This window comes from Rana temporaria, chromosome 11 (assembly GCF_905171775.1).
Source record: "Rana temporaria chromosome 11, aRanTem1.1, whole genome shotgun sequence".
Lineage (NCBI taxonomy): Eukaryota > Metazoa > Chordata > Amphibia > Anura > Ranidae > Rana > Rana temporaria.
This window is the reverse complement of record NC_053499.1, coordinates 3,478,824-3,494,672: the sequence shown is the minus strand read 5'-3', so window position 1 is coordinate 3,494,672 and position 15,849 is coordinate 3,478,824. Positions and strand designations below refer to the sequence as shown.

Sequence of the window (15,849 nt, the reverse complement as noted above, 5' to 3'; positions counted from 1 at the left end):
CCGCAGAGACCACTTTTATCTTCAAGACTGCCCGCTGAAGAAGTGGGTACTGAGGTTATGTCTTTTATGCACACCACCATGGATTACTGGAACATCTGATGTGGTCCACGTGTGTCTTGATGGTGGAACCTCTTACATCAATATCGGATGGGGCCTGCTCTCTAAACATCGATCTCCTTGTGACGGATCCCGTTGAGGTATATCCTCATGAATACCTGTTTGACCCACGTGCTGTACAGTATGTGTGCCCGTCGTTTCTGGTAAGAGTGCCAACCTTATCACTTGTTGATTGCACCTTTGCGATCAAGTTTTCATTACCTTGAACAAGCACGAGAGATTTTTTTGCACACGTTTTATTTACCAAGATGGACCACCTCATAGCGTCCAGTAGGCATTAAAAACAAAGACTGAAGACCACCCAACTTTATTACTGAAAGATTAGGAGAGCCTTAATATATGTCCTGTCCTAGGGTGACAACGTTGCGCCCACACAGACCGTACAATGAGCGTTGTCACTAGGGTTTTCTTCAAGTCAAACCCGGACACTGCAGCGGCGCACAGCAATTTTTTTTAATAGTATAAACTATTCATATATTATGCAATTAAATAACATTTCTAAATCGTATGAAGTTAATCATAAAAGTCCCCCTTTCACATCCAAATCTGCAGAGTTGCCCCTTTCACAGCCCAGTCCGCAGAGTTCCCCCTTTCACAAGAGTCCAAAGAGTTCCCCCTTTCACAAGAGTCCGCAGAGTTCCCCCTTTCACAAGAGTCCGCAGAGTTCCCCCTTTCACAAGAGTCCGCAGAGTTCCCCCTTTCACAGTAAGACTGTAAGGGAGAGCTCTGGGGACTCTTACATAAAGGGATACTCTTGTAACCCTTTTTTAAAGGGGAGCACTGAGAACTTGGGTGTACGGAGAGGACTCTGATGTAAGGGGGGGGGGGGGGAACACTGTGGCTTCTGGTGTAAAGGGAAACTCTGATGTAAGGGGTATTCTGAGAACCCCGATTTACCTTATTGTACTCACTCAGAAGCAGGAGAGAAGGGGGAGACTTCAGTCACAGACAGGGATGGATGGTGAGCTCACTCACCCCTTGGCAGTCAGTACCTCTCATCCAGATGTATCTGAGGCTGCTGGACTTAAAATGTCCAGCCCCCCCACTTTCCTGGGGAGTGCAGGCAGACACAGAGGGGGAGTGGTATATATCAGGGCTTCCCCAACAGTGAAGCCTCATCAGTGCCCACCAATGCAGCCCCACCAGTTTCCACCAATGCAGCCCCATCTGTGTCCATCAGGGCTGCCCCACCAATGCAGCCTTGTCAGTGTCCATCAGGGTAGCCCCATCCGTGCAGCCTCATCAGTGCACCCCCATCAGTGTCCATTGGTGCAGTCTATCAGTGCAATATATTCATGCCCGTCTATGCAGCCTCATCAGCGTACATCAACGAAGAAGAAAAAATTACTTATTTGCAAAAAGGGGCTTTTTTTCCCCCTCAATTTTTTTTTTATTGGTTTAGCAATAAATAAAAAAACCCCAGGGGCAATTAAAATACCACCAAAAGAAAGTTCTATTTGTTGCAAAACAAATGCTTAAAAATGTCATTTGGGTACAGTGTTACACGACCGCGCAATTGTCATTCAAAGTGCAACAGCGCTGAAAGCTAAAAATTGGCCTGGGCAGGAAAAAAAATTAAATAAAAAGCAGATCAAGCGGTTGGCCTCCCTGAAATTTTTCCAGCGAAGACCCAGGTCCAAGTGTCCTTTCCACAGATCCCAGCTTTGCCCCGTGGATACGAGTCGATTGCCCACCCCGGCTTTACAAAACGCCAGCCGTTAACTTTTTAATTGAAATCGTCTAACAAAAAAAAAAAAAAAAAAAAAGTTCCTTCCATTACAAGAAAATCCATCAAAGGCTCTCATCGTCGGAGAATACACCGAAAGGTTAAACAGAGCGTAATTAAATCCGCGCTCTACACAATATGCGCTTTAATAAGAGTCTGTTGAGTAGAAGATGCAAATGACCTTTTATTGCAGCGATAGAAGAGAATAAAGAAACAAAAAGGAGCGACGGAGGAGAATTACATCTCCTATGATGAATAAAACAAAAGAGCCGTCATTTTCTCCGATGTACACAACGATGTCCGCCTCCAAGTACAACCTGCCATTGTGTGTGACCGCGAGGGGGAGGAGACACCTTCAGAGGTTGTATCCCGACATCCAAGCGCCATAGAAGCCGCTAACCACTTAAGGACCGCGCCTGTTTTTCAGACTCGGCGTTTACAAGTTAAAAAACAATTTTTTTTGCTAGAAAATTACTTAGAACCCCCAAACATTATACATTTGTTTCTAACACCCTAGAAAATAAAATGGCGGTCATTGCAATAATTTCTGTCACACCGTATTTGCGCAGCGGTCTTACAAGCGCACTTTTTTTGGAATAAATTCCCTTTTTTTTTTTATTAAAAAAATAAGACAACAGTAAAGTTTATATATATATATATATATATATATATATATATATATATATATATATATATATATATATATATATATATATATATATATATATATATATATATATATATATATATATATATATATATATATATATATATATATATATATATATATATATATATATATATATATATATATATATATATATATATATGAATGATATATAGATATATAGAGTGAAAGATGATGTTACGCCGAGTAAATTGATACCCAACATGTCACGCTTAAAAATTGCTGCCCGCTCGTGGAATGGCGTAAAACTTTTACCCTTAAAAATCTCCATAGGCGACGTTTTAAAAAAAAAAAAATCTACAGGTAGCATGTTTTGAGTTACAGAGGATGTCTAGGGCTAGAATTATTGCTCTCGCTCCGACGATCGCAGCGATACCTCACATGTGTGGTTTGAACACACTTTTCATATGTGGGCGGGACTTGCGTACGCCCAGAGGCGATTCAGTTCGCATGTGTTGCGCTATATAAGTTTCTCACTCACTCATTCGCTTCTGCGAGCACACGGGGACAGGGGCACTTTAATTTTACTTACATTTTTTTTCTTTTGACACTTTATATATATAAAAAAAAAAAATTGTAAACATCCCTTGTAATAGGAATATGACAGGTCCTCTTTACTGTAAGATATGGGGGTCAATAAGACCCCACATCTCACCACTAGGCTGGGAAGCCTAAAATAAATGAATAAAAATAGATCACCGCTTCCGGCGCCGTTTTTTTTTAATGCGGAGGCCGGGTGTGACGTCATAACATCGCGCCCGGCCTCCGACGATCATAGAGACTCCGGCGACCATCTGGTCTGCCGGAAATCTCTATGATCAGCATCCAGGGCCTGGCGATCTGTTCTATGATCTCCCAGATCACAGCGGCGGAACGATCAAGCGACGGAACAGCCACTATGATCATTCTTATGGTGAAGGGAATCGCCAGCTGAAAATGCGGATATGTGAATGATGACTGTAGCTCCACCCATCATACAGATATCCCAATACAAAGCCAAGGACGTCATATGATGGCCTCTGGGCGCCAAGTGGTTAATGCACCACATCCTTTTCTTCTTTATAATTAATAATGAGGTTGTTTTGCTGCCGATATTCACAGAGTTCTGACAAACTTAGGGCCAGATTCACGTACCGGCGGCGCAGCGCAACGTAACCCGTTTACGTTACACCGCCGCAAGTTTTCAGTCTAAGTGCCCGATCCACAAAGCACTTACCTGGAAACTTGCGGCGGTGTATCGTAAACACGTCCGGCGCAAGGCGGCCCAATTCAAATGGGGAGGGTACCATTTAAATTAGGCGCGCTCCCGCGCCGGACGTACTGCGCATGCTCCGGTCACAAGTTTCCCGACGTGCTTTGCGCGAAATTACGACGCGCCGACGTGTTGAGAATCGCGACGTGCGTAACGTACTTACGTCGGGAAAACAAAAAAAATTCAAAAGCGACGCGGGAAAGACGGGCATACTTTAACATGGTGGAGTAATTTTACACCATGTTAATAGCAGCCCTATCTTTGCGACGGGAATCTAAAACTTGCGACGACGTTACGACGGGAAAAACCTTTGTATCGCCGTAACTGCTAATTTGCATACCCGACGCTGGTTTACGACGCAAACTTCCCCCAGCGGCGGCCGCGGTATTGCATCCTAAGATCCGACAGTGTAAAACAATTACACCTGTCGGATCTTCTGCCTATCTATGCGTAACTGATTCTATGAACCAGCCGCATAGATACTCTGAGAGATACGACGGCGTATCTGAGATACTCCGTCGTATCTCCGCTGTGAATCTGGCCCTTATTTCTTTATTTCTCGTGATCTCATGAATAATTTTTTTATTTTTAAAGCCAGAGCTCCATAATGTTTACAATAATTTTTTCATAGTCATCTTTTTTACTTTTTTTTATTTTACTCAAGATTTTTTTTTATTAATTTTCTAGTGATCTTAATTTATTTATTTTAAGCCAGATTTCCATAATAATGTTTACATTTTTTTTATTTATTTTACTCAAGATCTCCTGGTTTTTTTTTTTTTTTTATGTAATTTTCTAGTGATCTCCATCATTATTTTTTTTGTGTGTGTCAAGTTACAACAACATTATTATCTTGTATTTTTTAACCTTAAGGAGGCTGTGGTCTCTTGTTAAATTTGACATTGTATTTTTGAAATGTACCTGCCTACTCACAAACAAACTGTCCTCTTTGAAGAAAAACACATAGGCAAGTATTTTCATAAGAAAAACTAAATATCCATTTATTCTGGGTAACAAAATAAAAAAAGGAGGAAGGCAACGCTGGAGAAACTGCTGGAGCCTTTGGACCACAGGACAGACATCAACTCTGTGGAAAAGAAAATTGGTAGCCTGAGAAGTCCAAATAAAAAAAAGGAGCGCAATCTGGTCCTGGACTCGGAGAGATCGGGAACAGCAGCAGATGACATTCATGTCCCCAGTCTTTGGTACAACAACAGCCTGCGTCTTCTGTCAGACCAGACTGAAGCCAGGCCATCACTTTGTCTTCCTTGCACGCTTCCCTGCAGCGTTCCTGCTAAGCTTCCCTGCACGCTTCCTTGGAGGCTGTGGCTCTGGAGGTGGACTTGTGGCAGGAGGAGGAGGAGAACGATGGGCGAGCTGACATATGTGGGTGTTCTCAGTCAGCTGGCCCCTCAACGCCATCTGAATTATCTTAAAAATAAGTCTCACACAGATGAGGAGTTGGCCCTCCTCCAATTGCTGCAATTCTCTGTCTAGATAGCAGCCATAGGCCTCTTCAGGGCCAGGACGTGCTCTGAGGAACACCCTTGCCTCCCCAAGGAGCCTCAGGGATTCCGCCGCCACATGACTCGCCTTCCTGGGCCTTATGGACCTAATGAGGAGGGGAGGCACCTGTGACCGGGTGCTGCCCCTGGGCCTGGGCACCTGCTGGTTGCCACTGGGCCTGGGCACCTGCTGGCTGCCACTGGGCCCAGCCTCCTCCTGCCTGCCACTTTCCAGACCCTCCTCCTGGCCGAGGTCTTCCTGCGTATAAAAAAGGGACAGAATTTTAGTTTTTGGTTCATCCATCACACACAAATTTTCAGCTCATTACTGTTGCAAATTGAATGTTAATAAATAGAAAAGACGCTCATTCTGACCCCAGCAGTTTTCATTCTTGTCCCAATCGATTTTGGCCACTTCTGTCTATTAATATGTCAAACACTTTTTGTTTAACCACTTCCCGCCCAAGGAGGTCGTATGACCTCCTGGACATTCAACGGGGATATCTGAATGATGGGTGCAGCTACAGGCATCATTCACATATCACCATTTTCAGCCGGCGATTCTGCGCACCATAAGAATGATCATAGCGGCAGTTCCGCCGCTTGATCGTTCTTATAGGTGACGGGAGGCAACGCCCCCCCTTCCCACCATCCGGTGCTTCTCCGGGCTCTCCCGTGCCATCGGGGACCCGGAGAAACGATTGGCCGGCGCCGGATGGGAAGCAGAGAATTCTGGTGACCATATGGTCACCAGTCATCTCTATGACCGTCGGAAGCCCGGGCGCAACGCTATGACGTCACGCTGGGTACCCGGAAGTAAACAAAGCCGCAATGGCGGCTGTTGGCATTAGAGATCGGTGATCGCATCCAGGGCTGGACTGGGACAGAAATTTGGCCCTGGACTTCATTCAGACTGGCCCACTTTGACAGGTCTCTCCCACGGCGGCCGGACAACTCCCGCACCCCCCGGCCACCCAAGCCCCCTCTCCCCTTCACTAGCCGTTTTACTTTATTAGAGTAGAATGGCTGGTACTCTTATAGGCGGTACCAGTGGGGAAGCTAGACGTTCTTTCACCCGGGGCAAAGAATACGTTTGGTGCCCCCCCTTATGGGACAGGATTAGGCAGAAGTGAGAAACTGCCAGGCCATAGCTGTTGAGTCTGCTGTCTGTCCCCTCCCCCCATGCTCCTCTGTCGTCCCCCCTGCTCCTCCCCCTGCTTCTTTGTTCCCCCCAGATGAGCGCTGCGGGGAGGGAGAAGAGGTGAGCGTTGCGGGAAGGGAGAGACAGAGGAGCAGTGGGGGGCGGCGGTCCACTGTCACTGAAGCCAGCCCACTGAACCATCAGCCCACCGGGAAACTCCTTGTAGTCCCAATGGCCAGTCCATCCCTGATCGCATCTCTCCATAAAGAGGACCTGTCATACTATTCCTAGGGATGTTTACATTCCTTGTAATAGGGGAAAAAAGAAAGAAGAAAGAAGACCAAAAAAAAAAAGAGTGCGAGCTACAATTCTATCGCTAGATCTCCTCTAACTCTAAACTGTAAAAAAAAAAAAAAGTAAGCGTTGTCTATGGAGATTAAGTGCTGAAGTTTGGCGCCATTCCATGAGTGTGCGCAATTTTAAAGCGTGACATGTTAGGTATCCATTTACTCGGTGTAACAATCTTTCACATTATGCCAAAAAAATTAAGCTAACTTTACCGTTTTGTTATTTTTTAATTCATGAAACCGTTCCCCCCCCCCCCCAAAAAAAGGCGTTTAAAAAATTATTGTGCAAATACTGCAAGATAAAAAGTTGCAATGACCGTCATTTTATTCCCTAGGGTGTCTGCAAAAAAAAAAAAACACAATATATAATGTTTGGGGGTTCTGGGTAATTTTCTAGCAAAAAAGAAAGATTTTTTGCACGTAGGAGAGGAGTGCCAGAATAGAAGTATGGAAGTTGTTAATCATTAGTTATCAATAAGAACATCTAGTTAACATCAATAATTTTAGGACAATAAATATGTTGAACAAGACTATACCTGGCTCCAGCTAAGCTCTTCCATTTCTTCCTCGGTGGAAGACCCAGGTTGGTTGGAAGCTGGGGTTGAGGGAAGGGTGGAAGGAAGGCTGGAAAGTGATGGCCTTGGTTCAGTCTGGTCTTCCAGAAAACTCATCCTGCTGTAGTACCCCAGACTGGGTACAGACACGTCCTCTGCTCCTGATTTTTGGGATGCCAGGACCTTATCACGCTCCTTCCTATTACGTGCTTCTCAAGCTACCAATTTTCTTTTTCAAAAAAGTCAATGTCGGGGACCTGTGTCTTCACAAAGTTAAAGTTAGGTTTAGGGGGGTATTATTATTTTGTGAGGATACTACTACTATATAAAATAAAAATGTAAAATACACAAAAAAAAATAAATAATGAATATCAAATAATAAACAAACCCCTAACCTTAAAAACATAAAATAAAAACCAACAAACCACAACCCAACAACCAACCACAACATCAACCCAACAACCACAAAAAAAAAAAAAAAAAAAAAAAAAAATCAACCAAACACAAAATACATACATTATTATTTATTTTTTGTTCGGGTATTTCATTAATAATTTACTAACAAATTTTAATAAAATATATATATATATATATATATATATATATATATATATATATATATATATATATATATATATATATATATATATATATATATATATATATATATATATATATATATATATATATATATATATATATATATATATATATATATATATATATATATATATATCCCCATTTTGTAGACACTATAACTTTTGCGCAAAACTAATCAAACGCTTATTGCGATTTTTTTACCAAAAATATGTAGAGGAAGAATACGTATTGGCCTAAACTGAGGAAAAACATTTATAGATTATAGCAAAAAGTAAAAAAATAAAAATAAAAAAATAAATAGAATTTTTTTCAAAATTGTTGCTCTATTTTTGTTTATAGCGCAAAACATAAAAACCGCAGGAAGTGATCAAATACCACCAAAAGAAAGTTCTATTTGTGGGGAAAAAAAAATACGCCAAAAAGTGACCCGGTCATTGGGCAGTCAAATCCTCCGGGGCTGAAGTGGTAAAAAGAGTTGCCAGAATGACACCCCTGCAGTCATGTCAAGTGGCGTTGGCTCTGAAACCTACAAAAGTCACCATCGGATGGAAGATCAGGTAACCTCAGCTCAAGGAACCCTTTAGCCACCTCTGGAGGAACCCTCAGATTTCCACAGAACCCTGGTTGAGAATGACTGCCCTAGAATGTACGTTGGAGCCGAAGTTATTATTGAATGGCTGCCTTTGCACAATTGTGGAAAAAGAACCAACTAAACCCAGCGGCTCCTTCAGGGGCGAGCACTACACACACAATTACAAACCATTCAGTGAAACGGGAATATGGAAAAAATAAATCAAATAGTCACCTCAAAAAACAAACTCTAGGTAGACGTCCCAATAACACAAAAGTACAAGTTAGTCTCATAGCAAAGACAATGCGGCCCTTATGGGCACTAACAATTCCTTGACTATTCAGATTCTTAGGGCCAGATTCACAGAAGAGATACAACGGCGTATCTCCTGATACGACGGCGTAACTATGCGACTGATTCATAGAATCAGGTTACGCATAGCTAGCCCTAAGATCCGACAGGTGTAATTGAATTACACTGTCGGATCTTAAGGATGCAATTCTAGGCCGGCCGCTAGGTGGCGAGGCCATTGCGGTCGGCGTAGAATATGCAAATGACTAGTTACGACGATTCCCGAACGTCCGCGCTGCCCGTCGATCTAACTTTACTTTTCGTTTCCGTCGAGTTACTCCGCGTAAAATTAGGGCTGAGCCCTAGTTGTTCTAAGCCATGTTAAGTATGGCCGTCGTTCCCGCGTCGAAATTTAAAAAAAACGTCGTTTGCGTAAGTCGTGGCGCTGGACGCCATTTACATTAACGTCTAAACAAATGACGTCCGTGCGACGTCATTTAGCGCAATGCACGTCGGGTAATTTACCTGACGGAGCATGCGCAGTATGTTCAGCGCGGGAACGCGCCTAATTTAAATGGTGCCCGCCCCATTTGAATGGGGCGGGCTTGCGCCGAGCGCATTTACGTTACACCGCCGCAAGTTTACAGGTAAGAGTTTTGAGAATCAGGCACTTACGCTGTAAACCTGCGGCGGTGTAACGTAAATCAGATACGTTACGCTGCCGTGGAGCAACGCAATTGTATCTGAATCTGGCCCTTAATTCTTTTTTATCCACTTCTCTTCAATTCACCTTAATTGAAAGTCTTTTCCCACCAATAAGTTCGAATGCGTCAAGTACAGTATCTGGAAAGTAACTTTAAATAGAACGTGTGTGAGAGACGAAGAATAGGAATTAATGAGCGGACCCGCCGCGTTGGCTTCCTGCTATAATCATGGCGTAAACCAAGATTTAATTATACCAGAACCCCCAATGGTGCCATAAAGAATAAGTTCATTAAGGAAACAGATAGGGTAGGTTGTGACCTATTCTGTTAAATTAAATTTACATTAGAAAAAAAAATAAAAAATGAAGAAAAATGAAGGCAATGAAGTAATTGCCATGGATGTCTAGAAATCATGTGGATTTTAGATAAAGGTAATGGTGAGAAGGTTACCTGGACATGCGCAAGACAATGGTTACAGGGAAGCTGTAAGTACATGTGTGGAAAAATTATCCATTGGGGGTTTTCAAAAAAGAAAAAGAAAGAAGGAGAAAAGAGAAAGAAGGAGAAAAGAGAAAGAAAGAGAAAAGAGAAAGAAAGAGAAAAGAGAAAGAAGGAGAAAAGAGAAAGAAGGAGAAAAGAGAAAGAAGGAGAAAAGAGAAAGAAGGAGAAAAGAGAAAGAAGGAGAAAAGAGAAAGAAGGAGAAAAGAGAAAGAAGGAGAAAAGAGAAAGAAGGAGAAAAGAGAAAGAAGGAGAAAAGAGAAAGAAAGAGAAAAGAGAAAGAAGGAGAAAAGAGAAAGAAGGAGAAAAGAGAAAGAAGGAGAAAAGAGAAAGAAGGAGAAAAGAGAAAGAAGGAGAAAAGAGAAAGAAGGAGAAAAGAGAAAGAAGGAGAAAAGAGAAAGAAGGAGAAAAGAGAAAGAAGGAGAAAAGAGAAAGAAGAAGAAAGAGAAAGAAGAAGAAAGAGAAAGAAGAAGAACGAGAAAGAAGAAGAACGAGAAAGAAGAAGAAAGAGAAAGAAGAAGAACGAGAAAGAAGAAGAACGAGAAAGAAGAAGAACGAGAAAGAAGAAGAACGAGAAAGAAGAAGAACGAGAAAGAAGAAGAACGAGAAAGAAGAAGAACGAGAAAGAAGAAGAACGAGAAAGAAGAAGAACGAGAAAGAAGAAGAACGAGAAAGAAGGAGAAAGAGAAAGAAGGAGAAAGAGAAAGAAGGAGAAAGAGAAAGAAGGAGAAAGAGAAAGAAGGAGAAAGAGAAAGAAGGAGAAAGAGAAAGAAGGAGAAAGAAGAAGAAAGAAGAAAAAAAAAAAAAGAGAAAGAAAAACTTCTATTTGCACCTCTTAATTCTGAATTCTTAATTCTAAACGAAATGTTTAATAAACTTATATTTTGCCTTCCCCAATCGCCCCCCCCCCCCCCCCCCATGAACATGCTAAAACCTGTGTCAGGACCTGGATCACCTGCCGGTGGCACTGTAGACCTCTGGGCGGAGGGTTGCAATTCCAGTGTCCCCCAGCGGGTGTCCCCCAGCAGCCGGCTGACCCCAGTATTCAGTTTCCACCTGACACCGGCTGCCAGGTGACACTGGAATTATAACCTTCTGCCCAGGGGACTACAGCGCAGTTAGAGAAAAATAACAGAAACTAGGTTACCAGGGCCGGGAGAATTGGATGGTTACTGACGGATGGCCCACCCTCCAGATACACATCTATTAATGGGAGAATTGGCGGTGTGAGATCCCATAGTGAGTAGGCATATTCATTAATCTTGACCTTTTACAGAACCTCGAGGGGGGCCCCATGAGACTAGGGACTTCTCGGACCTCTAGGAAAATCCTGAGATTAAATATCTTAGTAGTGGAAGGTCTGTAAAGTCTAATGGCTTATCACATCTCATGTGTAGCTATGAGGGATTATTAATGGAGTGATTTCCTACATATCCCTTAGAGCCGTTAACATAGACAAATAACATAGACAAATATGGAGGAAAACCCAGTTGTCGACATCACTTTGTTTTTTTTTTTTTATCTGGATTATTCCAAAGAAACAAAAAAAAAAAAAGAGTAAGAAAATAGGGAAAGGGAAAGAGGGAAAGGGAAAGGGAAAGAGGGAAAGGGAAAGGGAAAGGGAAAGGGAAAGGGAAAGGGAGAAAGGGAAAGAGGGAAAGAGAGAAAGGGAAAGAGGGAAAGAGAGAAAGGGAAAGAGGGAAAGAGAGAAAGGGAAAGAGGGAAAGAGGGAAAGAGAGAAAGGGAAAGAGGGAAAGAGAGAAAGGGAAAGAGGGAAAGAGAGAAAGGGAAAGAGGGAAAGAGAGAAAGGGAAAGAGGGAAAGAGAGAAAGGGAAAGAGGGAAAGAGAGAAAGGGAAAGAGGGAAAGAGAGAAAGGGAAAGAGGGAAAGAGAGAAAGGGAAAGAGGGAAAGAGAGAAAGGGAAAGGGAAAGAGAGAAAGGGAAAGAGGGAAAGAGAGAAAGGGAAAGGGAAAGAGAGAAAGGGAAAGGGAAAGAGAGAAAGGGAAAGGGAAAGAGAGAAAGGGAAAGGGAAAGAGAGAAAGGGGAAGGGCGGGCAAGGAAGGAAGGGCGGGCAAGGAAGGAAGGAAGGAAGGGCAAGGAAGGAAGGAAGGAAGGAAGGAAGGAAGGGAAAAGGGAGAGGAAGGGGCATATTGGAGTGTTTAGTAAACGTGCACTACCGAAAAATTTGTTAGTTATTTATTTTTTGCTTGAAATAGTCGGGATGGAGTGCGAGTGGAAAAATCACAACATGGAGATGGTCAGGCATGTTGCACTATAAGTGGAATGTAGGAAGATGTAGAAAGCAGAGTGACAGAGAGGAGCACATCCATATGTTTCTCCTTCCACTGTGCCATCACAGAGTGAGGGGGGGGGGGGGGGGGGCTGCAAGTAAAGGTGTAATTGCAGCAGAGAAAGAGCAACTCCCCTCCCTGCCAGGCAGGGCTGTGCCGTGTGCCAAAGTTGTGTAAATCCCAGCACTGGATGGACAGAAATACAAACCCATTTGGCAGGTAGAACTCCCCCATATGTGTATTTAGCGGTTTGCATGACGTTCAGCATCAAATATCCAGAGGTTTGCGGAACACCAAACACAACCGGATGATAAATCCACGACAGAAGAGTCCTTCCTTCCACCCGCTGATCTTCTCCAGTCCTACAAATGAACATTCTTCATCTCTGTGTCTAAAACCGCAAATCCACGGCGTCAACCTTAATGGATTAGGCAATTTGTATGAACAATATAACTCGGAGCCAACAACGCGTAAAACATTATTAACTCCCCGTTGCACAAAACCGCGGCATGGCGGCAGGTCTGGCTCCGAAACTGCCGTGACGATAGAAGTTTTCGGAGGATGACTATGGTGTTGGTTTACCTCATAAGCTGATGTGAAGAGCATTAAGGATATTCATAATGAGAAACAGATGATAGCCAATGACAGGCAGTGAAGGTTCCCAGTAGAAATTGAGATCTACTGTACCTGGAAACATGGGGGGGGGGGTTTGGGATGCCCTTAATTAAAAAAAACAAAAAAACAGTAGTAGTGTCCTCTGCCACCCTACACATCACTTCCCCAACAGTAGTATCCTCTGCCCCCCTACACATCACTTCCCCCACAGTAGTATCCTCTGCCCCCCTACACATCACTGCCCCCACAGTAGTATCCTCTGCCCCTCCCTCCACACAGAAGTGTCCTCTGCTCCTCCATAGCAGTAACCTCTGCCCCTTTACATCGCCTCCCCCACTGTAGTGTCCCCTGCCCCTTCCCACACATTAGTGCCCTTTGTCCCCCTCCAAAGTAATGTCCTCTGCCCCCCTCCCCCACACAGTAGTGTCCTCTGCCTCTCTTTACATCACTGCTCCTCACAGTAGTGTCCTCTGCCCCCCTACACATCACTGCCCCCACAGTAGTATCCTCTGTCCCCTTCACATCACTGCCCCCATAATAGTGTCCTCTGCCCCCCTTCACACCATCCCCACAGTAGTATCCTCTGCCCCCTTCACATCACTGCCCCCATAATAGTGTCCTCTGCCCCTCTTCACACCATCCCCCCACAGTAGTGTCCTCTGCCCCCCTACACAACACTGCCCCCACAGTAGTATCCTCTGCCCCCACAATAGTGTCCTCTGCCCCCCTACACATCACTTCCCCCCAGTAGTGTCCACTGCCCCCCTACACATCACTGCCCCCCCACACATCACTCCCCCCCCAGTAGTGTCCTCTGCCACCCTACACATCACTGCCCCCACAATAGTATCCTCTGCCCCTCCCTCCACACAGAAGTGTCCTATGCTCCTCCATAGCAGTGTCCTCTGCCCCCCCTTCACATCACCCTCCATTGTAGAGCACTCTGCCCCCCCAAAGTAATGTCCTCTGCCCCCTTCCACCCACAGCAGTGACCTCTGCCCCTCTTTACATCACTGTTCCCCACAGTTGTGTCCATTATGCCCCCCCCCCCCCCCCCCCAGACAATAGCCTCTTCTGCTCCTCTAAAGCAGTGTCCTCTTCCCCATGACTGTGGTGTCCTCTGCCCCTTCACATCACCACCCACACTTAAAAGCCCATTGGAATTTTTGTAAAAATTTCCTATGCCGTTATTTTTACTCAACCAGAAAAAAAAAAAAAAGTCTATTAATAGTGGTTGAAAAGAATTAAAACGGATGCTTTGATTTTTTTTTTTTTCCTAAGGTTCGATCAATATACTGAAAACTGTCAGGTTGATGAAGAATTGGATGAAATGTTAGGAGGGGAAAGGTAAAGCCAATACTGATCGATTATCGAGTTACTGAACTTTACACGGAATTAACCCATTGTAGGGATCGGCAGAGACACAAGAGCAAACTGTGGCACAATGTGTGACCATGATGGAGGTTCTCTTCCTTGTGCTGGAGAAGCCCTCTCATTGGACAATGTCACACCCAACCTGAAGCACAGAATGCCAAGAGTGTGTGTAATAGACGTGTGCACTGCCGAAATTTTTTTTTTTTTTTATTTCATTTATAATTCCCCCCCCCCCCCCCCCCATTTTTCAGGTCATTTGTTATGATCGAAATCCGAAAATTCTAAATAACTAATCGTTAAAGCGGAGGTCCACCCAAAAAAACACACACACACACACAAACACAAACACACCCCTTACATTAACCATGGCTGGGCACAGGCACATTGCCTTTAAGAGCCCAGCCGTGGGTCACGCACACGCGACCCGGTCCGAAGCTCCGTGACCGCGGCACCCGCGAACGGTCACAGGAGCTGAAGAACGGGGAAAGGTGTGTGTGTACACACCTTCCCCGTTCTTCACAGTGGCAGTCATTAATCATCTGTTCCCTGATATAGGGAGAGACGATCAATGACGTCACACGTCCAGCCCCGCCCCCCTAAAGTTTGAAACACTTATGAGGTCACACTTAACCCCTACAGCGCCCCCTAGTGGTTTAACTCCTAAACTGCAATGGTCATTTTCACAGTAAAAAATGCATTTTTATAGCACTTTTTGCTGTGAAAATGACAATGGTCCCAAAAATGGGTCAAAATTGTCCGACGTGTCCGCCATAATGTCGCAGGCACGAAAAACCCCCCCCAAAAAATAAAAACAAAACATAAAACTATCCCCTATTTTGTAAACGCTATAAATTTTGCGCAAACCAGTCGTTAAACGCTTATTGCGTTGTTTTTTTTACCAAAAATATGTAGAAGAATACGTATCGGCCTAAACTGAGGAATATATATCTCTCTTTTATATCTTTTTTGGGGATATTTATTATAGCAAAAAGTAAAAAATATTGTTTTTTTTTCAAAATTGACGCTCTATTTTTGTTTATAGCGCAAAAAATAAAAACCGCAGAGGTGATCAAATGCCACCAAAAGAAAGCTCAATTTATGAAAAAAATAAAAAAAGACGGCAATTTTGTTTGGGAGCCACGTCGCATGACCGCGCAATTGTCAGTTAAAGCGACACAGTGCCGAATCGCAAAAAGGGGCAAGGTCCTTAACCCGCATATTGGTCCGGGGCTTAAGTGGTTAAAAGACTGTTTACCACTGGGCACTTAAACCCCCTTCCTAACCAGACCAATTTTCAGCTTTCGGTGCTCTCACATTTTGAATGACAAATTACTCAGACATAAAACATTGTACCCATATGACATTTTTGTCCCCCCCCCCCCCCCACACAAATAGAGCAAATTGTCCGCTCATGTGAAAGGGGCCTTATGCTCTAGCTCCCTGTGGGATCCGTATTGGTGCTCCAATGGACCTGCCTTTCTTAACCACCCATAGTTAAAAACCCCAGCAGTCAGCCGTAGGGTCCACTAACTTTTATCACTACAGCCAGGTAGACTTAATTAGCACCTCAACAGTC

At 43.8% G+C, this 15,849-nt stretch overlaps 1 protein-coding gene across 1 annotated transcript; it reads right to left on the bottom strand.

The window, feature by feature from the left end:
- Positions 1-4,757: 4,757 nt before the first annotated feature.
- On the bottom strand, positions 4,758-7,496 carry LOC120916777. The gene is made up of 2 exons (XM_040327715.1): positions 7,313-7,496; positions 4,758-5,547 (listed from the first exon to the last, which is right to left on the bottom strand). Exons 1-2 carry the CDS (start codon positions 7,445-7,447, stop codon positions 5,038-5,040), a joined length of 645 nt encoding a protein of 214 aa, XP_040183649.1. The 5' UTR covers positions 7,448-7,496; the 3' UTR covers positions 4,758-5,037.
- Positions 7,497-15,849: the final 8,353 nt, after the last annotated feature.

Coding starts and splice junctions, on each gene's coding strand:
- LOC120916777 (XM_040327715.1), bottom strand. CDS start 7,447: ATGAGTTTTCTGGAAGACCAGACTGAACCAAGGCCATCACTTTCCAGC. Junction 5,548..7,312: donor AAGAGCTTAGCTGGAGCCAG/GTATAGTCTTGT, acceptor TTTTATACGCAG/GAAGACCTCGGCCAGGAGGA.